At 40.2% G+C, this 26748-nt stretch overlaps 1 protein-coding gene across 1 annotated transcript in view; it reads right to left on the bottom strand.

Annotated features, from left to right (window-relative positions):
• LOC144781895 (peptidoglycan recognition protein 1-like) overlaps positions 1–26748 on the bottom strand; it is a 180107-nt gene that overhangs the window by 60930 nt on the left and 92429 nt on the right. The window contains exon 3 of the mRNA XM_078660967.1: positions 21204–21322. Within this exon, the coding sequence (XP_078517093.1) occupies positions 21204–21322 (119 nt within the window). The remainder of the gene's footprint in view (positions 1–21203; positions 21323–26748) is intronic.

Raw genomic sequence — 26748 nt, 5'->3', positions numbered from 1 at the left:
CCTGCCCAAGGCAACTTCCTCAGTATGCAGCTCAGTCATCGCCAGCCAGTTCACTACATTGCGATTGATCCAGCACAGCGGGATCCCTCGCCAGTCGGGATCTGCACCGAGCTGCCTGACACTCCTCCGCAATGCGCCTGGTGTACAGCAATGGGCTCCGCGGCCTCCGCTATCGATCCAGCCCTCCGGGGCCTGCCCCACAGTCCAAGACAGCCAGGGGCCCACTTGCACTCACTTCACACATCCAGGCCAGGCAGCAGTCCCGCTGCCACCGCTTATCATGTAATCCCCCAAGTCACGTCGTCCAGCCGGTGGGTGCGACAGTCACAGGTGGCACCGTCTTACGGCTCCAGGCCACAAGGTTCTCCCGAGCGATTTGACTGACTACACTCATGCCTCATACGGCGTTCTGGAGCCAATTCCAGCCACGAGCTGCAGGTCGCCTCCTTCCTCTGATGTTTTCCAGCAGACCAGCACTGGGGGGTCCGCACACCAGCTGCCTACAGCTGTGCACCACAGATGTCGTGTCTATCCTGGATAAATACAACGGATAATGGGGATTAGGAGCGGAGCAAGCTCAAATTTTGTCTTCCATGTTGCCCGTGCAGCGTGGTAGAGGGTTCTGATGTTGCAGGGGAGAAATATGTTCTTTATGCAAAAATAAAAGTACAAAATTTAGCAGATGAGAAAGAAAAGAAAAGGTGGAAGGAAAAGGGATATGTGTTTGACAACACTTTCAGGCATGGATGTAAGGTTCAAATTGAAATAGATGTATTCTTGTGTTGTCCATGGTCCAGATGACACATGGATCAGCTCATATTGGAGCAGTTGGGATAGTAAACATAATTTCAAGAATATGGGAAAACAATACCATCAGAAAAGTGGCTATAATTTTTTGGAAGAATTGTATTGTTTGTGCCCAACATAATGTGGGAAAAGAAATTGCAGTCCCAACAGGGCATTTCCGCATGCAAGAATATCCCTTTGATTGTTTACAGATGGATTATATCCAAATGCCCCCAAGTAATGGGAAGCAATATCTGCTAGTTATCATATACAGTTTTAGCAATTGGGTGGAGGCATTTCCCTTAAAAGACATTACAGCTTTGAGTAAAGCAAAGGTACTATTTACAGAATACTTTACCAGGTTCTGCTTGCCCGGGAACATTTGGAGTGACAATGGAGTATATTTTTCGAATGAAATATTGGATAGAATGTGTAAAGGCGTAGGTGCCAAGTAGAAATTTCACTCAGTCTATTATCCTGCCGCTGCAGGACTTGTGGAACGCTGCAATGGAACACTCAAAACAAGTTGTCTAAAATGTGTGCAACTAGTGAACTAAGTTGGGTGGTTGCCCTCTTCCTAGCCTTTCTCTCCAGAGAACAACTGTATTAGCAAACAAAAGATTATCACCTTATGAATTGGTGATCAATATGCCGGCCAATGTCTATGGGTTTGCATCTCCATCAACATTGCGTGATATGACACGTTCTGTGTTGTTGGATTACTTTAAAGGAGTAACTAACAGACCATCTGAAATTCGCCAACAGGTCAGAGACACCTGGTCCTTATCCCATGAAGGGCAAGTGCATGACATCAAAACCAGGGACCGGGTGCTGACTCAGAATTTTTAAAGAAAGACCAGTCTGCAACCGCAGTGGAAAGGCCTCGTCCAGGTCTTGCTGACAACCCAAACTGCAATACGGTGTGAGGGACACAAGAACTGGGTACACCTGTCACACATGAAAAGGGCATCACCCTTTTGGAAGGAGCAGTTTGTTGAAGGAAATGGCTCAAGCATCAAGAAAGTGCCCACTCCTAGAATAACACACAACGAACTTACTGTACCCCGCTATAATTTGCGACCCAGTAGGATAAAAAAAAGCTAGGAAAGTGCTTAGGATGGAACAAGCGCCAACTGCCAGGCGCTCAAGAGTGCCATCTTTAAAAGACAAACCTGTGAGTGAAGTTAGTAAAATAATGACACTGTAAGCTTTGGTTCAGTTTGGGGATGCATCCCTTTGGTCAACCCGTCACTAAGACCGATCTGGAAAAAAATATATTACGGGAACTGTTCAAAATAGAAATATGGAGAAGGAGAAGAAATTGATAGTTGTCTTAATATTATTTATCATATGCATTTCTAGGTTTGCCTTGAGGTGATACCTAGATGTTTAACACCCTGTGCATGTGATGTCCGATAAACCCACTTCTGCACCTGCTAGTACCCCATTAGAGCATAAACATCATTTTGCTGAATACCATAACAATGTAATTGTTAAAATGGCTCACACCTATTACAAACAAATGAATATCTCACGAAAATGTTGGGTATGCATGAAACTTCCAGCACTCACTGCAACAGGTATGCCTTTTCTGTCACTGTCATTATCATATAATGATGCCTGTTTTATCTTGTTCAGAACAGTACTGCAATGGTGCATAATAGATGTAATAGACTTCATACACAACTTTAGGGATAACATTTAATCCCCGCATTACATAATATTAGGAGAAAGAATTCACCCTATAAAAGCCTTTTGAATAACTCCTTCATGTCCTATCAATATGTTCAATGCCTGACTAGAATGAACACTAATGTTTCACCCGCTGATTCTACAATCTCCTCCCAACCATCTCTCCAGGTAACAATATCACCTGGGGAAATATGCCTACAGTCTAATGGTTCTCTTTTTTGGGTAAAAGAGTCTGCAAGGTAAATCTTTCGATGACTAGCGTCTCTCATATGCATCGTTCCCTGCCCCCAGGTAAAAGTATATATTTTATATGTGGTTCCAAGGCTTATCCCTGGCTGCCACCAGGGTGGGGGGATCCTGCTACTTGGGATTGGCTCTTCCCTGCATTCGATCAATTTACGCTCACCTTGGTTTGCTAAATGACAGAATTCCCTTGGTCATCACAAGAGGGATGCCTCCAAACTGTTTTCAATAGATCAGGTGGATACTGCAGAACAGGAAGCTTATGACTTTGGGCTACGCGTACTACCCTTACTTGGAGTAGCTATGAACTCCTGTCATATTACGAGATTGAGACGATTACTGAAGGCAACCTTAAATGAAACTATGTCAGCATTCAAAAACATAACAGTAGAAATGACCGCTATGCATTCTGTGGTTCTTCAAAACCGCATGGTTCTAGATATGCTGTTTGCAGAACGTGGAGGAGTATGAAAGGTCCTGCATACCGTATGCTGAATTCATATCACAGATAATTCCAAAAACATACAGCAGGCTATTGAGAACTTTCATAGAATAGCACAACAGGTACATGTGTTTGCCAATGAAGATATTTCCACCTTTTGGGATCGTATTGCCTCATTCTTCACCAGTTGGGGTTGGCAATTACTAATGATAGTGGTTATACTAGGGAGTATAGTAGTAGGATGTTGTCTATGCGCACAATGCCTGCCAATGTGCTGTGGCCTACTGGCAACAGTCTGCCGTCCCTCAGCAACACTAAGGCAGCAAACCACTTTGAGGATGGTTCAACAGGAGGAAGTATTTATGTTAATGCAAATAGATGAACACTTATGTTCCAGCGAGGAATAGTAAACTATGCAACCGAGCACACATTAATGTTTTGGATTAAGCAGTGCTGAAATGTTCAGAACTAATGTTCCAAGGGTCGATTGTGAAAAACATATTTTTATTCATTATTTTGAACATCAGTTCTTCCATTTATTAATCCCTGAATGTTTCTGATCACAAAGTTTGGTGACTTGCTGACATGTTTTCAAGGCAGCACAAAAAGGCTAGCTTTGCTTGTGTCTTCACACACCCGGTGTTGACATACCTGCCTTTTGCCAGTCTGAAGCTAATCTAGTAATGTTATATTTGATTGTTCGATTGTATGCAGTTGATGGAGAAGGAACAAGCAAGTCATCTTGTAAAGGTTTATGCTCGATTGTTTCAATTATCTGCCAATGTCTTAAGGAACAAGCGATGTCCCCTAATCATGTTCCAAAATTACTCTCCATGTGTTGTGTAGTTATTGGCGAGTACCTGGGCTGGTAGGATGCTACAAATCTGTCCTGCTGGTATCCAGATATGCTTTGATTGACCACTTTAAAGAGGACTAATCAATTTTGAACCTGAACAATGTATTGTGGCAGCCATTATAAGACTTAGGGATATGGATCCTACAGCCTCAAAATTAATTAGAAAAAATATGAGGGGGGAAAGTGAGCACACCCTGACCCCGACGGGCATTTTGGTGGGGTCATAAAGGGATCCCCACTCCTTGATTGGCTGGCCAGAACATCTGCAACATGTTCAGACAGCCAATACAGGATTTGGGGACATGACCCCTTTGAAATGTATCGTGGAGAAAGCCACTTTTTGAGGGTTGCAAAAAGGAGCACATATAAAAGGTGATAACATATTTTGGTCTCAATAGTAATAATTTGTTTGTGGTACCATACTCATTTACGGATTTGTTGTGTGTTTTAAGGACATTTTACTCTGTGAAAAATCTTTATCCTTTTCTTGGATTTAATGTACTCTATTTGAGAGCTGTTCTCTCTAATAATGTTCTTTGCACAACAGTTCCTTTCATAATTTGAAAGACGCACTCGCAGGCTTCTTAGTTCCCCAAGCTTTTTTATTTCAGTCACATCAGGGTTGAGGAGACAAACAACGCCTTTTGCTATCCACCATAGCTCGATCACGGTTCAAGTTGGTTACATTCGATTCAACCAATAAAAAGATGTTTCCAAAATCATGTGACATATGCCAGTAATCATTATGTACAAAGTGTATTTTGGGAGATGTAGTTTGATTTATTTCCGCATTACCTTCGTCTTAAATTAGTTTGGGTTTTTGTGAACTATTTACATATATGTGTGTTAATCTAAAGGTGCCCTTTGCTATTTTTAACCTGTATTCGTTTGGTCTTGATAATTCAACTTTTTATTCCACCCCGCCACGAGTGTAACTCATTTTATTATCATCCGCCAGCAGTCCCTTTGGACATCATTTTTAAGCTTAACCTGGGACATTTTGATATTTATTTAGTTGGAGTACCCGTTTGTTTGATTAACCGCGGTCTCTTTGAGATTTGTGATAATCGCCAGGTATTATGCATGCAGACGCATCTCTAGATGTTTTAACACATTGCGTCAATGCCTTAATCAAATGTTAGTATTATTTACACCATAATATTCTGTCGTGATGATTTCTCATTTTCTACGTTATTCAAAATTTATGAATATTTATGATTTAGACATTAATTGTGCGCACCATGGTATTGATGTAATTTACAGCAATATATTTTATTTATTTGTAGATAGAGCCCTCCAGTGGGCTTTTGTAGTCATGCTTTTCGGCATATTCACACTTATCTCATTGATCAATGCCTGTCTCCTGTTTTGCCTTCTAAGTTTTTTTCCTTATTTTGTTATTTTAAGATTGAACGCTGGAGCAGGTGGGTGGTTTTTAATAATTAGTTATCAATACCTTTTCTTATCAATACCTTATCAATACCTTTTCTTATTATACGTATAATGTATATTATAATGTATATTATATATCCATGTAATGTATATTATATATCCACCACATCTTCTGTAACTTTCCAGAATCTTTTGGTTAGTAGTGAGTAGGCATTTGTTATATATGCAAAAATCACAAGTATATTGCAGTTAATTATAAAAGTTTCAGCATATACAATCATATTCTAAATCACTTATCATATATAAATAAAAGCAGATACTGTCATAAAAACAACCAAGTGGGTTAATTAATAATCTCTTGATTTTTGCATTTTTATATTTATGTTATGTATATTTTACAATAAATGAATAATACTTATTTTTATGCTGTTATTGTTAATCTTTCCTGTACACTGCATTAGCCTATATGTGTTGTGCTTACATTCTTTTGTGCCACTGTACCTAATATCCTTAAGGACCCCATAGTTGCCTAGGATTTGCTATTTGTATAAAAAAATGGATTAGTAGGAGAGCCATGGATCTAGAAGTAGGTGGCCACCAGTTTGGAGGCCCAATAATAGAGGCGCATGTTTGGCAAGGCGATACCCCCATCGTACCATCCCTGGGTTAATTTATTTAGAGCAATTCGAGGCGCCTTACCATCCCAGAGTAGGAGCCGCAAATCGCCCTCCAGTGCATGGAAGAAGGAGTCAGCAATTGGGAATGGACAATTTTGAAGGACATACAAAAAGCGCGGGAGTGCTAACATTTTGAAAATAGCCGCTCTGCCAGGGAGGGACAGGGGCAACGTACGCCAATGGGAGATGTCGTTGTGGAGCCTCTGAAGTGGGCCCTTCAGGTTGTGCTTGTAGAAGAGTTTAGGATCCGGAGTAACAAAAATACCTAGATACTTGAAGCCTTCTTTGGCTACTGCAATGGAGAATTCTCTCGGAAGAACAGGTGGAGGGCCACGGAGGCAAAACAGGGCTGACTTGGACCAGTTGATTGAGAAACCAGAGTATTTCACAAAGTTCCTAATGACATGGAATAAACTGTTGATGGAGAATCTGGGAGAGGAGACATACACAAGAATGTCGTCCGCATACAGGGATATTTTATCAATCGTGTCGTCATTCCATCTCAACCCTTTAATGGAGGCATCTGTGTGGATCCAATGGTCCAGGGGTTCCAATGTGAGTGCAAAGAGGAGGGGGAAAGGGGACATCCCTGCCTGGTTCCTCTATGCAATTGAAATTGTCTGGAAGTATGGGCGTTGACGCGTACCTGGCCCCACAAATCGGTGTAGAGCAATCGGACCCACTGGATGAAAACTGGGCCTCAGGACCTCAAAGAGGTAAGACCATTCTATGGAGTCGAATGCTAGGGTGGCATCGAGGGACAAAATTGCGGCATCTTCCTGTATGTAGGGTTGCCTGCCCAATATGTTATGTAGTCTACGGAGGTTTAAAGCCGTGTTCCGGCCCGGAAGGAATCCGATTGCTCGTCATGCACTAGGGAAGGGAGGACTGTAAGGAGTCTGGTAGCCAGGAGTTTGGCCAGAATCTTAACCTCAGCATTAATGAGAGAAATCGGCCTATAAGAACCACAATCAGTGGACGGTTTGTTGGGCTTATGGATGACTGCTATTGAGGCCAGGCGTTGGTCTAGTGGCAAACTGCCACATTCAAGACTTTCCTCAAACATAGCCTTTAGGTGAGGAATCACCTCTTGGGCCACCCCTTTGAGGAACTCAATGGGGACACCATTAGGCCCCATAGCCTTGCCTGAGTTGATGGCAAAGAGGGCGCTCGTAAGCTCCTCGGTTGTGAGAGCAGCGTCCAATTCTTCCCTATCTGAGTCAGAGAGAGTGGGCAAGCGCATTTCCTCTAGAAGGAGTCAGGATTCCTCTGCTGAGTAGTATGCTCTAGAGGAGTAGACCTCCTCCAGGTGGTCTGCAAACGCCTCAGCTATGTCCAGTGGGTCCGTTATGTGTGAGGCATCAGGACGGATCAGCAGCGGAACCCATCTGGAGCCCTGTTCGCGGCGTTCTAGCCAGGCTAGCATTTTACCAGCCCTGTCTCCCAGCTCATAGACCCGGTGGCGGGTTTGCAACAGTTTAGCTTGAGCCTTTTCTGAGGCCAACCTTTTGTATTCTATTTGCTTCAGTCGAAGACGGGTAGCCGTCTCATCGGATGGGGTAGTGTTGAGGTCAGATTCTAGGCGGAGCAACTCCGATTCAGTCTGAATCAGCAGCTCAGCCTGCTTGGATTGGTAACCAGATTTAAGAGCCAGCGCCCTCCCCTTGATGATGGTTTTGTATGCTTCCCAGATCGTAACGGCCGATTGAACCAAACTATTGTTCTTAACGAAGTAGTATTCAGTGTGCTCGAGCAGGCTGTCTCTGATGTCAGGAATTTTCATGAGCCACGGATTGATAACTATGGGACCCCTGGTCACCTGTCGATGATATGTGAGTTCAACAGTTAGAGGAGAGTGACCTGAGATACCTCTGGGGAGCCCCTTTGGATTGCGAAAGAGGCCAACATCTTCTGTGTGGCAAAAAATATAGTCAATACGGGACATACTGTTATGAGCGTTGGAATAATGTGTGAAATATGGGGTGTCGGGGTGTGATGTTCGCCAGAGGTCTTCCAAGCCCATCGCCTGTGCAAAGTCCAAAAGGTCCGAGCCCTGTTTATGGGAGCCACGTTGGGGATGTCTATCGATAGTGTCGTCCATAGTCATGTTAAAGTCTCCACGAATAACCAATGTACCCTGAGGGAGGTCCAACAACAGTCGTTCTAAGGTCATCAGGGCATCTTTACTCAATGCTGGCAGGATGTAGGTCGAGATGATGTTTAGGTGTCGCCCCTCCCATGTAGTCTCGGCCACCGCGAAGCGGCCCAGGGGGTCAGCCCACGTCTTAGTACATGTAAGTGGAAGGTTGTTTCTAACAAGGATACCTGTGCCTCGGGAGCCAGAGGTGAAACTGGTGTGTACCAATAATTTGTACCCTCCACGATGGAGTGCCCGACACGTATTGCCCATCAAGTGCGTTTCTTGGAGTAGCACCAGATCAGGAGCGTGACGTTTGAGGTATTGCAGTGTCACTCCCCTTTTTATCTTGCTACCGAGACCATTGACATTCCACGTCATAAGGGTGAGGCCCTAGCATGGGAGTGTGTCATGGTGGATTGAACAGTGAGGGATGTAAAGACAGGATTATGACCAGAAACGGAGCCAGTGGGGAACAAGGATAAACATCCATAAAGGATAGGATGGCAACTGAGGCCGGACAGCAGCGTCTATTATGCCCGTATTCAAAGAGGACTCTGCAAAGTCTACAAACAACAAAAAAGAGGAAAAAAGCCCTTCGGAGATAAAAAGAAACCCAAACAGAACACCCAAGTGCCCCCCTCCCTCCCAGTCCAACCCCCCTCCCTGCCCCCCTGCCCGCGGACTTGAAACTATCCACTCCCCAACTAGGCAGAGTGCCTGCCGCACTCCCGAACATTGATGGGGTGTTTGGAGAGCCGTGGGTGCCCCCGCCGAAAGGTAACAGGATTATACAGCCTAGTGCACTTTAAACAAATGGCAGCAATAGTAACATTCACATAGTACAAGAGATAATTAAACAATTCTGGACGATCCATAGTGTCCAGATCAGAAAAAGGGAAATGTGGAGACCAGGAGTGGGCACCAACCAGTGAACCCCCGGCCAGTCAATAGTAGGGGGTCTTAACAGTTCCAGGCCGGTCACCGGACAGCGTCGTGGAGTAACAGCGGAAAAGGAGCGAGTTGTTGAAAGAGTTACTAGTCTCCCTGGATGATCCATAGCGTCCGGACCAGAAAAAGGAGACCTGAAGACCTTAAGTGGGCACCTACCAGTAGACGCTAGCCAGTAAAAGATAAAAGGTCTCAACACTACAAGGCGGGCCATAGGACAGCAACTAGGTCTAACAACTGCGGAATAGCGGGTAGCTGAGAAAGTCGCTGGCATAGTTCTATTTATTGCTGTATTCAGAACCCTTGTCAGGAGAGGGGCCCAGACCTCTGTGTTAGACCTAAAAAGGCCCGGTGGGATCCCGTCTGGCCCCGGTGCCTTGTTCCTCATCAGACCAGCTATTCCTAGGGTTACTTCATCCAACGTGAAGACAATGGGGTTACTACCTAGCTGCATAATTGGGGTCTGCTGTTCAACCTGACTAGCAAGATGGTTATACAGTCCCTGGAAATGCTCCTGCCACTGTTCTGGCAAAATATTGTTACTTAGCCCCGGCTTGTTTTGGATCAGAGAAACAGGGGTTGTTAATTACTCTCCAGAAGCGGGCAGAGTCCTTCGTTTCTGCCGCCTCTTCGAGTTCTTCCCATGTAGCACGTTGTAACTTCCCCTTTTTTCCTTTGACAACTAACTTATAGCTTGCACGACAAGCAGCTACCAGTTCCCTATCTCTAGGTTTCTGTTTAAGTGCCCCTTTTAACTTTCTCAAGGCTTCCGAACACTGGCTGTCAAACCACCTTGGGTGGGCTCTGCTAAACCCCCTTGAGGGAGACTTCAATAGGTTTTCCACCAGATGTGCAATATTCATGAAGGCCTCGATTAGTTCCACCACTTCCACACCTAAATCTAGGCATTTTATTATTTCCTGCTGCCCTCTATCAAATAAAGAGGCATTAAAAGTACCAGTATCGACCTGGGCCCATCTGAGCCTTCTACCTTAATCCGTAGCAATGACTTCCGTGCACCCTACCTGTCTATCCATCACTTGCAAATATGTCAATGTTCCAAGCACTAGAATAAGTGGGTTGTAATCACTGAATACACTATATTCAATATCAAATCTCAGTGCACCTCCCTTTAATAAGGGGTGACAAAGATAAAATCAATAAACGAGTAACAACCTCTCCCTTTAAATTTAAGGGGAACCAGTCGATTCCTTTTATTAGTGATCACATCCATCGGGTGAGTTAACCCCTATGAGTGTAATAGGCCAGTAAGTTTTCTTCCCACCTGGGTATGCTCCAGGTGAGGGCCTTTCCTTAATGGGCATGATAACCAGCCATCCTGTGGCACCCCCAACTGAGGGCACAGGTGACAATTAAAATCTCCTGCTAGAATCAATTGAGATTGAGCCATCCCCTTCCCTCGTGTGTTTTCTAGCTGTGTACTTAGTTCATGAAAACTACACGCACCCTGCGAGTTTGACATTGCATTGTAGAAATTTATTGGAATTACCCCGAAGGAATTGGTAACTAGACATAATATCGAAAAAATATAGAATGGCCATAATATCGAAGTAAAAATATAGAATGGACAAAATATCGAATGGACACAATATAGTGATTAAAAATATCGAATTCTAGGTAAGTAATATAATATCGATTGTCAAAATATAGAAGTCAAAATAATCGAAGTATATAATATAGGCATCAAAATATATCGAATTTTTAATATCTAATTTTTTTAAGTGTTTTGTATGTTAGTATATGTGTGAAAAGTGTATATTATTTTTGTAATGTATGTTTATTTTAAGTAATGAATTTTATGTTATTTAATTTTTGAGTAATTTAATTCTGTAGTGGGTTGTGGGTTTGTAGAGGAATAGGTTGGGAAGTAATTCAATTATAATAAATTAAATATCAATTTTGAGCAATTATGAATTATTTTTAATTTAATTTTGCTCTTTAGTTCTGTAGCGTGTTGTGGGTTTATAGGGGAATAGGGTGGGAAGTAATTTAATTGTAATAATTAAATATTGTTATTTATTTATTGGTATTCATTTTGAATTTATTGGTAATTCATTTTTTATTGGTAATTAATTTTTATTAATTGGTAACTCATTTTTATTAATTGATAATTATGTTAATTTTCTTAATTTATTTTCCGTAGCAGGTTGTGGGTTTATAGGGGAATAGGGTGGGAAGTAATTTAATTGTAATTAAGTAAATAATTGTTTTAATATTTATTGGTATTCATTTTTAATTTATTGGTAATTAATTTTTAATTGGTAATTATTTTTTATTAATTGGTAATTCATTTTTATTAATTAATTATTTGATAATTATGATAATTTTATTAATGTATTTTCTGTAGTGGGTTGTGTGTTTATAGGGGATTAGGGTGGGAAGTAATGTAGTTGTAATTAATTACATATTAAAACTACTTTTTGTGTATTGATAATTAATTTACTATTAGTTATTAATTGGTATTAATTTGTATTATTAATTCGTTTTTGTTATTGAAAATTAATTTGTTGTTAATTAATTATGAATAGGTAATTAATTTTTAATAACTAATCTTTATTTGTATTTCTAATTAATTAATTATTACCTAATATTAAATTGGAAATTAATTTTAATTCATGTTTTATTGGTATTGATATATATATTTTTTTTATTAATATATTAAAACATTACTTTCTCTACTGTTAAACTCACTGGAGTGGGAATAGTAATTTTTACCCCTACGCTATCCAATGCTTTCCCTACTGTTGCATTCTCTGGAGTGGGAATAGTAATTTTTACCCTCCCGCTATCCAACGCTTTCCCTACGGTTGCACTCTCTGGAGTGGGAATAGTAATTTTTCCCCCTTTGCTATCCAACGCTTTCCCTACTGTTGCACTCTCTGGAGTGGGAATAGTAATTTTTACACTCCCGCTATCCAACGCTTTCCCTAATGTTGAACTTACTGGAGTGGGAATAGTAATTTTTACCCCTACGCTATCCAACGCTTTCCCTACTGTTGCACTCACTGGAGTCGTAATAGTAAATTTTACCCTTACGCTATCTTACAGTAAAAATATTGTATATTTTTTATTAATATTACGTTAATATATATATAAATGTATTAAAAAAAATTGTATGTTTATTCTTTTTTTTACTTAAATGAATTATTTATTAATTTTAAGGTTAAGTATCTTTAAGTATGTTTTAGTTAATTATATTTATTATTTCATTAATTATAAATTACTTTTAAGATACCTAAAAAAAAATTATATTTTGACTAACTATATTTTTTACAACAATATATTTGATTCAATATTTTTGTACTTACCTGTTTGTAGATATAAATTCGATAATTTTGCATTCTATATTTTGTCAACGATATTTTGGTAAGTCTATATTTTGGTATTCTCTATTATGTCAGTGATCTGAAGGAATTATTTGAGAGTTTTAATCCTTTAACGATCTTTGAGTCCCAGGCCAGATTCTTCCATTTGCCTTGTAGCCTCACATCTATAAACATACTCAAACCCCCCTTAGCTCTTCCAGATACTGATCTGACTGCCGGGGAAAAGAAGGATTTATAACCTTCAATAAAGAAGTTCTTACTTGTCTCCCATGTCTCCTGAAGACGTGGATGATGTCATCACTGATGTCATTTGAGATGTCATCAGTGATGTCATCAGAGATGTCACTGACCATGAATGATGTAATATGTGACGTCATCAGCAGTGCATTGCGGGGGCGCGAGTTATAGTTAGCTCAACTAACTATAATGACCAAATTTCTCTGGTTTTGTATGAGTGAAATGTCCAACTAACTATAACGTCCCTGAATTTCTAAGGTTTTTTTATGCTAATTTCTAACTATGCCGTCCCTGAAACCTATGTTTTTTTCAGTAAATTTCAAAGGTTTGGAAAATGCTCATTTCTAACTATAACGTCCCTGTAACATATGTTTTTTTCAGTGAATTCCAATGGTTTTTTAAATGCTAATTTCTAAATATAACCTCCCTGAAACCTATGGTTTTTTCAGTGAATTTCTAAGGTCTTTTAAATGCTAATTTCTAACTATGCCTACAGAGGTAGGACAAGTGCAGAAAGAGGACGAAAGGCGCAGAAAGAAGCAAGAGAAATGCAGAAAGAGGTAACAGAGGTGCTAAAAGAGGCCTTGTTGCAAAGTCATCCTGTGCCCCCAACTTTTTGCTGACTGATACTGGTGGTAACTGACTCTGACTAACCAGGCCCGGAGCCAGTGCTATGCTGAAAGACACTTAGAATACAGTGAAAACACCTACATACATTGGGGTACATTATGGGTTGGGGTACCCCTGTGATTTACATGACCTCCCCTGTAAGGCCCGAGTACATAATAGGGCAGGGGTATTAAAACTACCTCTACATCAGAGGTGCAGAAAGAAGCAAGAGCAGTGCAGAAAGAACCAACAGAGGTGCAGGGGTACAAAAAGTGGCATGAAAAGTACAGAAAGAAGCAAATGAGGTGCTGAAAAAGTCAAGAGAAGTGCAGAAAACAGCAAAAGAGGTGCAGGAAGAGGCAGGAGAGGTGCACAAAGAGGCAAAAGGGTTATAGAAAGAGGCAAGAAGGGTGCAGAAAGAATCAAAAGAAGTGCAGATAGAAGCAACAGAGGTGCTTAAAGAAGAAACAGGGGTGCAGAAAGAAGCAACAGAGGTACAGAAAGAGGCAAGAGAGGTACAGAAACAGGCACACAAGGTACAGAAAGAGGGAACAAGGGTGCAGAAAGAGGCAAGAGAGGTGTAGAAAGAGGGGTGCATAAAGAGGAAAGAGGGGTGCAAAAAGAAGTGAGGTACAAAAAGAAGCACAGGTACAGAAAGAGGCAATTCTAACAGGATCTACCCCTCAACCTTGAGTCTAGCCTTGACAGACACTCATCCCACCCTCGCCATGGATCTGGGAGGAGCTCTGGAGAGCTTCACTAGCTGGATCTTGCAGGTGGTAGGACATCTATCCCTGCCTTCTTCCAACAAGCGAGCAAGAAATTCCCCTTCCAAACAAAGGTTTTCTAGTGAGCTCAAAGTGCAAAAACAGCATTGTAAAAAATTGGAACGATGCTGGAGACTGGCTTATTGTCCACTTGCTAAAATAGAACTAAGGAATGCTCAGAAAATATACCACGCCTCCATTTGCCAGGCCAAAAGTCGTTATTATGCAGAGCGCATAGCCCTGTCTACAAATAATGCCACAAAAATACTCTCAATTGTACAGAGCTTTTTAACTCCTGGCACAGAACATATCACTCTTCCTTCCTCGGATACATGATGTGAGAAACTATCTAGTTTCTTTATTGATAAGATCCAGGCAATCCAGGCCATTTTTGGGATGAGTCCCCCTGGTCAGGCATGGTTTTCTCTCCCAAATATTTTGATAGCCAAATCATCCCTATTATTGTCTTTGATGGTATTCTCTCCTATTGCTTCACAAGACTCATTGACTATCCTCAAATCGTTGAAATCAGGCTCCCTGGCTGACCCTTGTATGGCCAGGTTGTTAGCCTCTATCGCCGAGGTTATTAACCCAGAGGCCAATACCCTCATTAATATATCCCTCCAGACTGCCATTGTTCCACTAGAGTGGAAGCAGGCCAAACTTCTACCTCTTTTGAAAGAGCCATCCTTGGACCCCTCCATTCCTGCTAGCTACCACCCTATCTCCCTTCTCCCGGCGGTCGCGAAAGTATGCGAGAAAGCAGTCTAGAAACAGCTCGCCAATTTTGTTGAATCTTCTGGCTCGCTCCATCCCGCCCAATCGGGGTTCAAGGCCACATAAAGTACAGAGACGGCCCTAGTAAAAATGTCTGAAGCAATTAGGGAATGTTTGGATGCTGGTGGCAGAGCGGCCTTGATTTCATTAGACCTCTCTGCCTCCTTTGATACACTGCCTCATTTACAACTATTAGCCCACCTCTCGAACATTGGTGTCTCTGGTCTAGCGTGGAACTGGCTCAAATCATTCCTAGAGGATAGATCACAGCAAGTTTGGCTGCCTCCGGTCTCCTCAGCCCCTGAAAAGGTCACGAGTGGAGTGCAGCAGGGCTCCACCCTGAGCCCGCTTCTTTTCAACATATATGTCACCCCTATTTGTAGAGGAGCTGGGAGCTAAGATCATTGCTTTTGCGGATGATACCCAGCTCCTCTTCACTTGGAGGGAAAATGACACTGACCCGGTTCGGGCCAAAGATAGCCTTACAGCCGTCTTTAAATGGCTTTCATCTGCGCAGCTTAAATGTAACAAGGACAAGTCAAAGAATCTTTTGTAGAGGTCCTTCCCGCCACAGTATAGGGAGACACTGTGGCCGACAGACTACCCTTTACGAAAATATGTGGGTCAAACAGTGCTTTGGCACACTAAAATCCCTGAGGAAGTTCCTACCCCTGTTACCCAGGGCTGCTAAGGAAATGGTCACTCGCGCCCTGATTCTCACACGTATTGATTACACTAATGCTCTGTACATTGGCTTGCCAGGATACCAACTGAAAAAACTGCAAGTAATACAAAATGCTACAGCCAGAGCTTTGCTTAATATCGCAGGAAGGTCAAGCATAAAACAACATTTACATGATCTGCACTGGCTCCCCGTGTCTCAATGAGTTAAGTTCAAAGCCTTTACTCTGGCCCATGCAGCCCTTCACGAATCCAGCCTGCTCCATGAAATGTTTTAGCTTTTACGCACCACGAAGACAACTGCGTTTAGCGACGCAGGGTCTGGCAGTGATCTCTCGCTTCTGTCTTACAAGAATAGGGGGCAGCTCCCTATCCTTTAAGGCAGCAGAAGCTTGGAATGCCCTTCCATACGAGCTGAGTAACACACAAGACCCAAGGCTGTTTAGGAAACGGCTAAAAACTATGTTGTTAATTTAATTTGCTGTTTCTGTTAGCTCCTTATCATTTGGCTTCCGCGCCGGGACACTCTTGAGTAGCTGTGCACGTTATAAATGTTAATAATATAACATAACAAAAGAGGTACAGAAAGACGCAAGAGAAGTACTTATTATGACTATTACATAGAACAACTGGGGGACTTTGCCCAATGGGGCTTAATTCTCACGTGCATACCCAATGGGGTAATCCATGCTTAATCCGATGGGGCATTATTTTGGTAATATACTCTGGCCAAATCCACCCAGTTTATACTGCATGAAGAAATATTTTCTTAACACCCTAACGGTGCGGGGCGTTCCATTGAGTGGGCGGGGCCGCGTCGGCCAAAGGACGTACGCAGCACTTCAGAAGTACGGGCGCAACAAAAGGGTTAATGTAATGTTTTAGCAATATGACAACATTTATATTAAGATTTCATCAATTATATTAACTTTATTTATTTTTTATCCTAGTTTATGAAAGAATGTTACAAAACAGAAATTGCAACGTTGTTTGATGCTTTAATTTGCATTCTAATGAAGTAAATTTTGACATAGTAAGATGGTCTTCAGTTGAGGCGATATACATAGATTGTATTGCCACCCTTTGTCTATGTTTAGCATAAATATGGTGTCTTTTTGTTGCCCTGTAACCTATGTCTAGCGTTGTGACAAAGGCTCTGTGCCAAAACGCGTGGACGCTTTTTACCGATACATTCTGGCGAAATAAAACTACTTCCAGCAAAGCTTCAAGCCCTGCTGTGTGGCGTTCTTTCCCTGTGAATCTTTATGGGAGTGGAAGCTATATATATATATATATATATATATATATTACCTACTGGCGATAGCCAGTAGGTATATATAGTTAGGATTGTTTTCCATAGGGAAATCACAACATTCTATTGGGAATAACTTTGGCGCCGGTTGAGGAATCTTCCTGAAATTTTCCCTAACTTTGCCTCGCGGCGCTCCGCTCCTTCCCTGAAAGTTTGAGGGGGATTCGTCAAGCGGGGGCCGAGATAAAAGGGGGGTCCCAAAACATGTTTTCCCCATGTTAATTTCCATAGGGCGGTTGGACTCACTTTTAGCCCGAACGGCTGAATGGTTTTCCACCAAACTTGGCAAAATTGTAGGGACTGGTAGCCCGATATGCCTTTGCTATGTCTCAAGATATGTGCTCCAGTGCTTTTTACGAAAATTAACTTTGAAAAAATATATATTGGGCTACATTGGGCTATATATATGTTAGAGCCCAAATGTAGCCCAATGTAGCCCAATGTAGCCCAAAGATGGCCACCAGAGACAAAAAAAAACAAATGTAGCCCAAATATCAGCCAGATGTAGCCCAACTATAGCCCAATGACAGAATGTCCCAGAGTGTTCTAAAGAACAACTAGAGCACTAACAGTCTTACTTATGACAAAAGTATGGCACACCTGAAGTCATCTTGATTGGAATAAAGTGTTAACACTTAAAACATTTAATTTGCAAAGGAACAAAATGAGGGGGTTCATTTTGCCATAGAAATTATGATTAGTGCTGAAGAAAGAAAAATTAGGGCACATTTTGAGTTACTTCTCAAATCCTCTTATATTTCATTAAAAGAATTCTGATATGCAGTCTCCCAAGATGGCCACCAGAGACAAAAGAGCCTGTGCTTAAAAACTCTGTTAGCAAAGCAGGCATTTGAGATTTAAAAAACGTTTTAATATATAAAAACGTTATCCGCTAATAGAATTAGCATTTAAAAAACCTTACAAATTCAATGAAAAAACCATAGGTTTCAGGAGTTATATAGTTAGGAATTAGCTTTTAAAAAAACCTTTGAAATTCACTAAAAAAACTATAAGTTTTAGTGGTGTTATAGTTAGCTGGACATTTTACTCATACAAAACTATTGAAATTGCTCCTATATAGTTAGTTGTACTAACTATATTTCGCGCACCCGCAATCCACTGCTGATGATGTCACATATTAGATCATTCAGGACATGGTCAGTGACATCACTGATGACATCTCAAATGACATCACTGATGACATCACTGATGACATCATCCACGTGACAATCACATACACCTTTTCATACACTATTACAATTTTTCATCACTCTTTGTAAAATACAGAGTATCATATTTAAATCCATTGTCACAGCAAAACAAGTATCTAAAAATCCACTCAGTGATTCATAGATGTATACACACATCTAATCACTTACCTATGGATTCACTCATACATGCTGTCAATGAACAATAGAACACTATCAAAAATACTTATACATCTATGTCGACATTAAACAACAGCACGCATCCTATTCACATATGAAGTCATCCTACTCACTTATGCAAACAATGGATCATACTTACATATTTACTTAGCAAAACACTTATACAAACACCACTTCTTCTATTCATTTAGATAGTAAGTCATACTTAGTGAATTATAAAATCATTATTACAAGTATACAGTTATCCATACAGTCACTCACACAATCATTGTGTCTTATGTATACTTATTTATATACAACAACTGACACATACACTGCCTTTTATTTTTCTAGTTTGTTGGACCTGTACCATTGAGAAATATATTTGCTCATCACCACAGCCATAAAGATATTCACTCACCCAAACAACTGTTAGAAGATGTAGTTTTAACTTCATATATCTACTGAATCAACTATTCACACATCTTTGGACAGTCACACCCCCCCCACCGAACCACACACACTTTCACACTCCCATACAAATACTCAGTTAACTAATCAATAACTAATATAGACTTTCACATAGCTAGTAACCAACTGTAGAATCAGTTTACACAACAACTGACAAAGTGATACAGATATTCACACAGTTTAGTCACTATCCACTATATTTAGTGAGACATTATAAATTGGTCAAGTAAACAGTTAATTACACTGCTACTAAATCCTCCATCCAAATATTTATTTATATATATCCCCTCATTCTTCAATGCAAATTGCTATATATATAATGCCTATTTAAATAACGAAGCAAACCACATTCACTGGATGATGTCATCAGTGATGTCATCAGTGATGTCATTTGAGATGTCATCAGTGATGTCACTGACCATGTCATGAATGATCTAATATGTGACATCATCAGCAGTGGATTGCGGGTGCGCGAAATATAGTTAGTACAACTAACTATATAGGAGCAATTTCAATGGTTTTGTATGAGTAAAATGTCCAGCTAACTATAACACCACTAAAACTTATAGTTTTTTGAGTGAATTTCAAAGGTTTTTTTAAAAGTTAATTCCTAACTATATAACTCCTGAAACCTATGGTTTTTTTCAGTGAATATATATATATATATATATATATATATATTTATATTAAGAGATCAATGAGGACGCCTGTGGGAAACCTTTCTCTCTTGTGTATCGCAACAGCACATGCATAGCAAATATGACTGACTTAGTATTGTGCCTAGGGCAGAAACCTGCCTAAGACCAATACATGCAACCTGCTGATTACAACAGGCTGGAGAGCCAGTATGCTAGATATTGCTCCATCATTTTAGTTGTGACCAGAAGAAGTGTAAGAGGCCACTAGTTCTGCAGATCACTCCGCTATAGGTTTTCCTTTCTTCAGAAGTGGTATTACTGTGCCTTATTTTTATATAGGAGGAGCACATGACCTCAAGACTTCAAGAAAGGGTTTGATTGTCTACCTCATTGGGGAGATGACGGCTAGAGCCTAAGCTGAGAGCATAAAGAAAGGTCCTGGGTCATTCAGTTAATCAGGTTTATGTTTAAACAAGGCAGTGAAGCCTTCAACCATGACCATGGGAGTTAGCTTCTTGAGCTCCAAGTTAGACAATTCATTTAGGGCCAGATGTACGACTCACCAATTTGGAACTCGCAAATTGCATCGCATTTGTGTCACGCAACTTGCGACTCGCAAATTGGGATGTGCAACAGTGTTTCAGACACTTTCTAATTCCTAATGGGGTCACAAATTGCACGCCTCATTAATATTAATGAGGCAGGCATAATTTGCGACCCCATTAGAAATGGCTAGCACTCACAGGGATGGTAGCCTGCTGGGGAAAGCAGATCACCATGTCTGTGACTGCTTTTAAATAAAGCAGTTTTTTTTAATGCAGCCAGTTTTCTTTAAATGAAACAGGATGTATTTAAAAATGAGAAAAATGTAACTTTTCAGTTTCATTTTTTGACCCATTCACAAAGGGGAAGGGATCCACTGAGGACCCCTTCCTGTTTGCGAATGGTTTACCACCTACTTGAAGTAGGTGGTAAATTGCGAGTGTTTTGCAACCGCAATTGCGGTTGCAAAACATTCATACATATAAATGTGAGTCACTATTAGGAAGGGATGCCCTTAGCAAGCCCCTTTGGTATAGCAAGTCACAAACCTCTTTTTGCGAATCGGTATAATTTATTGATATGCAAACTGAGGTTTGTACATGGCCACGTCCTAAATTGAGGTTGCAAACGGAGCGATTGGCCATTTGCGACCACAATTTAGGGTTGTACATCTGGCCTTTAGTCTTGAGAACCTATTCTCCCATTTTTGGCTTCTTTCCAAGCTGCATAACAGCCATCAAAACTCGTGCTGCCCTGCAGATGACTATTCTGCAATCAAGACTGCATTATCACAGGAAGAAAAGGAGGTTAGAATCATTTCTGTAAGGATGAATCCACTTTAAAGATCTAATAAGGATACACTGTTAAACTCTAAAATATGGTAAGTAGAGAATGTTGCTCTCCGTCAATTGTTTAGTAGTTTTCAGTGTATGTTTTAAGTTGGAATTTGTTCTGAAGACTCCCAGAGTGAAAACATAGCTATTCCCCTCCTTTGCAAGTACACTTTCACTTGATGTTACTCTATATATCTATGATATTCCAAAGTTAGAGTATTCATTCAATAACCGTTAGTTGATCTGGTTTTGTCATACTTGTCACTCTAAATTTGTAAAATACAAAATACATTAATCTGACTAGGCCATTGAAAAGAAAATATTTAAAAAAAACATGCTGAAGCTTATAACGTTACATGATTCTCCAAATTCCTCGGTGATACAATCTAGTGATGAGAGACTTCATGGAGTTTTTTCGTGTAATGGATGACTGTTATAGGCTAACCTGTGAATGTGCCCAAGAAGCAGATACCGTAGCTGTCCTTGTTATAGTGCAGGGTGTGTGCTCCTTTGATATGCCAGCCACGGCCCTCATACACGTTCCCATCCTCACCGATTAGGAAACTGTAAAAAACAAAGTCAAGAGAAGAAGAAATGAATGTCAGTAGAAAGAGAAATTCATTGTCAGTAAAATTGAATAATGGGAGGAGAGAAGGCAAACAAATGAAAGACCCAATCAATTAGGCTAGAGGAGAGATATTGAAAGAAAGAGAATGGACATAAAAGTAGAACTGTATGGAAGATTTACCATTACACAAAATAAGTGAATTTCGAAGGGAGTCTTCTTATCTAGGATTTATAGAAACCCTACTGTTTTCAAATGAGATTCTACCTCAGTGTAATGGCATAATTCCTCAGGCTTCTCACTTTGCACGTCTCTGACTATCCAAAGGACCAGCTTAAGGAGATTAAGAAAGTGAGAATCAATTTCTGGAAACCTTTCCAGTCCCCAGCTCCCCAAACTATTTTGCTGAATATTCTGTCATATGAGGGAAATTCACAGAACAGTGGAGAATTCCACTGAATATTGAGTAGTGTTAAGTCAACAATATACTAAAGCATGGTCTGAGAAGCTGTTTTGTATATAGGTGCCATTAACCAGATTTAACCCCCTTGAGATTAAAAAAGAGTCAAGTCTGGCAGGCGAGTTATATTTTGCTGAAAAGCATAAATACTCTTTTTTTAAAAAAAATCTTGCCCACCAGCTGTCTATCAGGTTTAGATTTTCCATACATTTGATTAATGCAGCACCTATACACTGTTTATTTTATTTTCGAACCCTGGAAGATAAATCCAGAGCAGTATTCTGTAGATAATTAAATCCCCACCTAAAATTATCATTCCGGGAAGTAGCGGCAGTGAGTGATGCAAATCCAAAAGAAATGCAGGGTTATCCTCTATTGGGCCATAGATCGTGTCTATAGTCAACCTGATATTATTATTAATTGAACCATTTACTAATCCCCATCTGCCCTCTTTATCAATCTGGGAATATATAGTCTGGAAAGGAAAAATTTGTTAAAAAAGATTGCTACCCCTCTTTGAGCCGTACATGCTGATGTAAGATGGCTACTGCCTACCCACTGCTGAAGCATGTGGAATGAGAGTTTCCACTTAGCAATATAGTGGGTTACCTGTATCGATCTAATATCTGGAGAGTTGCCTGTCATCCAATCTTCAACAGCCCGAGCTTTAATTTAGTTATTCTAGCCATTAGCATTAAAAGAGAGAATTTAACAGATTCTTTAGCTGCCTGTTGGTAAGACATCATCGACAGTAACAAAAAGTATTTGAACTAGCTTGTATCTGCAGATTTATCTATGTTTTTGTTTTTTTAAACCGTTTAAAACATGCCAAAATGTTGATTAACATGTTAGAGATAAATAGGATACACATACAAAACTATAATGACAGTCACTAGAGATACCTGGAGAAATAAAATAGTCTTGCCGCTTACTCTCCTTAGGCAACTTTCGCCTGACAATACAACATTTAATTCATAACAGATTCTGGGGGTAAGAGATATCTAAAGTGACAGTCAAAATAAAGAGCTTAACTGAATTGAACATTAATATTAACTCCCGAAGAATTAAGATCTGTTTTATCCTATGAAACTTTATCGGGAACATAGCAGCCCTTGGAGAAAGTGTCTTTGCATCTAGGGCCAACTAAAGGGCAACTAAGAGACAATACAGTACAACTAGGCTTACCTATTTTATGCTGTCTTTGGATATAGACCAGATAAAGTGACAGTGCAGTGCATAATGATGTTGCAGTAATGCCTGGAGCACTAACCTGCTCTTTACATTCATAGAACTTATTTGTATTGTGTTGTTTTCCCACTATCATGTGGACACATTGAAATTTAGAAGAACTATCCCCTTTTTCTTTTCTTCATGCTGCCCCTACTCAATCTGTGAACCACCCCCCTCCGAGAACCCCCCCACCTCTCCCCATGTATGTGGGAGAATGACCCACATCTCCTACCTGCCCCATAAAGAGCTCTGGTGGGTGCCATGTATCTGGATACCCTCCTGTGCGTTCCTTCTACTGGAGGTTTGGGATAAGTCGGGGCCCCCGCTCCCCCTCCCCCAGATTACTTAAGTGCTCTTACGTGGAATCATTAATATCATGTCCACATCAGTGGGAAGAAGAAAACGCATTGGCATAGCCAATAGGTCTCGCCTTTGGGACCTTCTAAGTGTTTAGCCATGCAACAGTTGATGTTGTTGCACCAAGGATAATGTGCTGCATAACTAAATACTTATAAGGTCCCAAAAGCAAGACCTATTGGTAATGCCAGTGCTTGTTATTTGATTTTGCTGGTGTTCACCTCCAGTTTGGCTCTGTGGCAGGCAATGCCTCCACCTTTGCTTTTACTCCAACTTTGCTCTGCAATTCTTCTCCCAGATGTTGAACAGAGCTTTTTCTTAAGTGAGAGACAATTTTAGGACCACTTTTGCTGCAGGTTATGACCTTTAAAAACTGCATTCAGCACAAAGTAAGTGTTTGAAAACTGAAATTTCTCTAGTCGTTGACTATCCAGGTAGAGATTTTGCTCCTGCATTTTTCTTTTCTATCCCAACAAATCAATATTTGTGTTTTTAAGTGGATACTTATAACCCTGAGATTGTATCCATTACTGTGAAGACAGATTGTGTCCATTTGTTTTGAACCTAGGTTCCTGTTTTCAACAGCAATACAGATGTATCCGCGCACAGAAGGACAGAAGTGTGACTCTCCCTACAGATGGTAAGTGGCTTTAGCTTGCAGGATGATATGAGCTGACGAAAGTGTGTCTATCCGTACGGATGGTAATTGATGTAACTTTCAGGACGGTAGGGGCGGACAGAAGTGTGACTCTCACTAATGATGGTAAGTGGCTTTAGCTTGCAGGACAGTGTGAGCGGACGAAAATGTGACTCTCCCTACGGATGCTAATTGGTGTAGCTTCCAGGACGGTATATGCGGGCCATCCTTGTGGATGGTAAGTGATGTAGCTTGCAGGACTGTATCAAGCATGTACTTATATACAGACAGTACAGTGCTGCATCTCAGATTGACGTCAAGGTGACTGAGAGCTCCCCTTGTAACTCTCAATCTGTAGACTGGTGTTGTAATGAGGTTCATGACAAAAAGCAGAAGGATCATGTCAATCAACTCTCTGTAGTGAATGAAAGATAAATGGTCAGGTAGATTCTTGAAGCTCTTTATTTCAAGTAAGATGTACATGAGGAAAACCCCACCAGGAACAGGATGGTCACTGCTCAGCCCTCTCTCATCAACTGTCATTCCACATCCACACCAGGCACACTAACATTCTATTCACTCTGTCATCTATCATTCAACATTCTATACTGACATCACATACATACTGACTGAGCAGGAAGCAAGGAGATAATATAAAGCACAACATATCTCCTTTTCTTCAAGGAAAAATAAACACAATAATATAAAACATAGCGAAAGATAAAATTTGCAATATATATGCATATTTAAATTAAGACCCGAATGATATAGACTAAGTAAATATAGGTAAACACAACCTAAGTAAATATAGCTAAACGCAACCTAAGCAATATATATGCATATTTAAATTAAGACTAGAATGATATAGACTAAGTAAATATAGGTAAACACAACCTAAGTAAATATAGCTAAACGCAACCTAAACAAATATAGCTTAACGCATCCCTTTCCCTTGGGAATATCGAAATTGTAAAATGCAATATTACCAATGTATGTATAAATTAACTGTAAAGAAGGTACAGTTGAAGTTAAGTGAAAAGATTAGGTAGGGTAAAAATAGTAGGAAGGGCGCGCGCACACTCCATACTGAATAAGTATAGATACCAGCTTTGAACAACCTTACGAAGAATATTCTTAATCTTAAAGTACCAGTAATTACAAGAAACACCAATATGAAGCTAAATTTGCATCACTAAATTCGTACCATGTAAATAACAACAATTAATTAAATTATAAAGGCAATACAGACTCATTACTGTATAAAGCATTAAAAGTAATACATACTTAGTGGAATTGCTGTACCAAGCATTGAAAGTAATACAGACTTGAATCGCTGTATAAAGTATAAAACGTAATATAGGCTTATTTGAATTGCTGTATAAATTATTCAAACACTACTGCTTAACTTAAATATCTGTATAAATGTAGAACATTATAAATGTATCACTGTATAAATATGTAAACATGACTGTAGTCTCACTTACACAAATTTCTGCATGGATAATTAATATAAGCAGTACAATATTGTAAAAATTATCATAAGCAGTACAGTTTTTAAATAAGTGCAGTGTTTAAAACGGTAGAAGTTCCAGGAAACCTTGGGATAGTCAATGAAGAAATAAAATTTAAATATCAAAATAAATCATTAGATGGTAGCATAACCTTGTTTGGTGAATCAATACCGTTCACTTTTCAACTGACTCGTTTTTCTGTGGAAGAGATAAACTATTCCTTTTCTAAACACTGTTACGTGAAAACTGCTCATGAAGGTCCCAAAATTGTAGAAATTCTCTTTTTCATAGCTCCAGACAGGTAATGTCCATGTTTTACAAAGAGTTAAACTCTGACCTCTGATCTAGACGTTATCCACACGCATAAAGATGACGTGCTGACATGACTAGAAAGAATCACTGACTGCCTCCCTATGATGCACGCAGCACAATCGCCAACTCCCTCAGAGTGTTTCACTGCTTCATCACAACCTTCTGAAGACAGTAAGGTAAGGAGTTCCTAGAGTAACTGACTTTTCCGAAGGCTTAACAGGTGCCAGAGACAGTACGTGACTAGCACGGAGGTTAGTTTATATTTTCAAATATAGAGAGATGTGTGCGCAACTTGCAAAACGAGAATAGTTTATTTTCAAATGTAGAGAGATGCGTGCGCTGTCAATATCCTTTCCTCTAAGCCATTCCTTTCACGCATGCTAGCTCGAGAGCTATTTGAACTTCAATGACAGTTCCCATTGCACTTTACCTCTCATTTATTTCATTCGAAATTTCTGAGTATGTGTTATTGATTTTCAACTGCATAAGAGTACTACGAATTATAAGTAACTTAATGGCACGTACACCATCTCCATTTCTCTCAAAGGAAGGTAAAACCAGACCTGTGCCAAGAAAATGTCTACAAAGAAAGAGACAAAAAGTCACAAGCAAAAAGAAAGAAGAAAAGAAACACACGCACAACATAAGTGCATCTTACGTCTCAGGTTCGCCTATGTGTAAGAGATTTAATCATTGGCAACAAAAGAAAGATGGATAAACAAGAGCCCTTTAAGTGAACAGCGAACCGGCGCTGAGATTTGACTTGACCATAACTAGAATGTAAAAATGTATGCGTGACAACAAGTACTCAACAAAGGAGACACCTCACATAAATAACAATTACCGGGATACACTCACCCGTAAAATTAAAGCATCAAGAAATGAGATATCAAGCAATGAGATCTACTCACCGAAACA

The sequence above is a fragment of the Lissotriton helveticus genome, chromosome 9 (assembly GCF_964261635.1).
Source record: "Lissotriton helveticus chromosome 9, aLisHel1.1, whole genome shotgun sequence".
In the NCBI taxonomy this organism is placed as follows: domain Eukaryota; kingdom Metazoa; phylum Chordata; class Amphibia; order Caudata; family Salamandridae; genus Lissotriton; species Lissotriton helveticus.
This window is presented reverse-complemented; position numbering and strand designations above follow the sequence as displayed.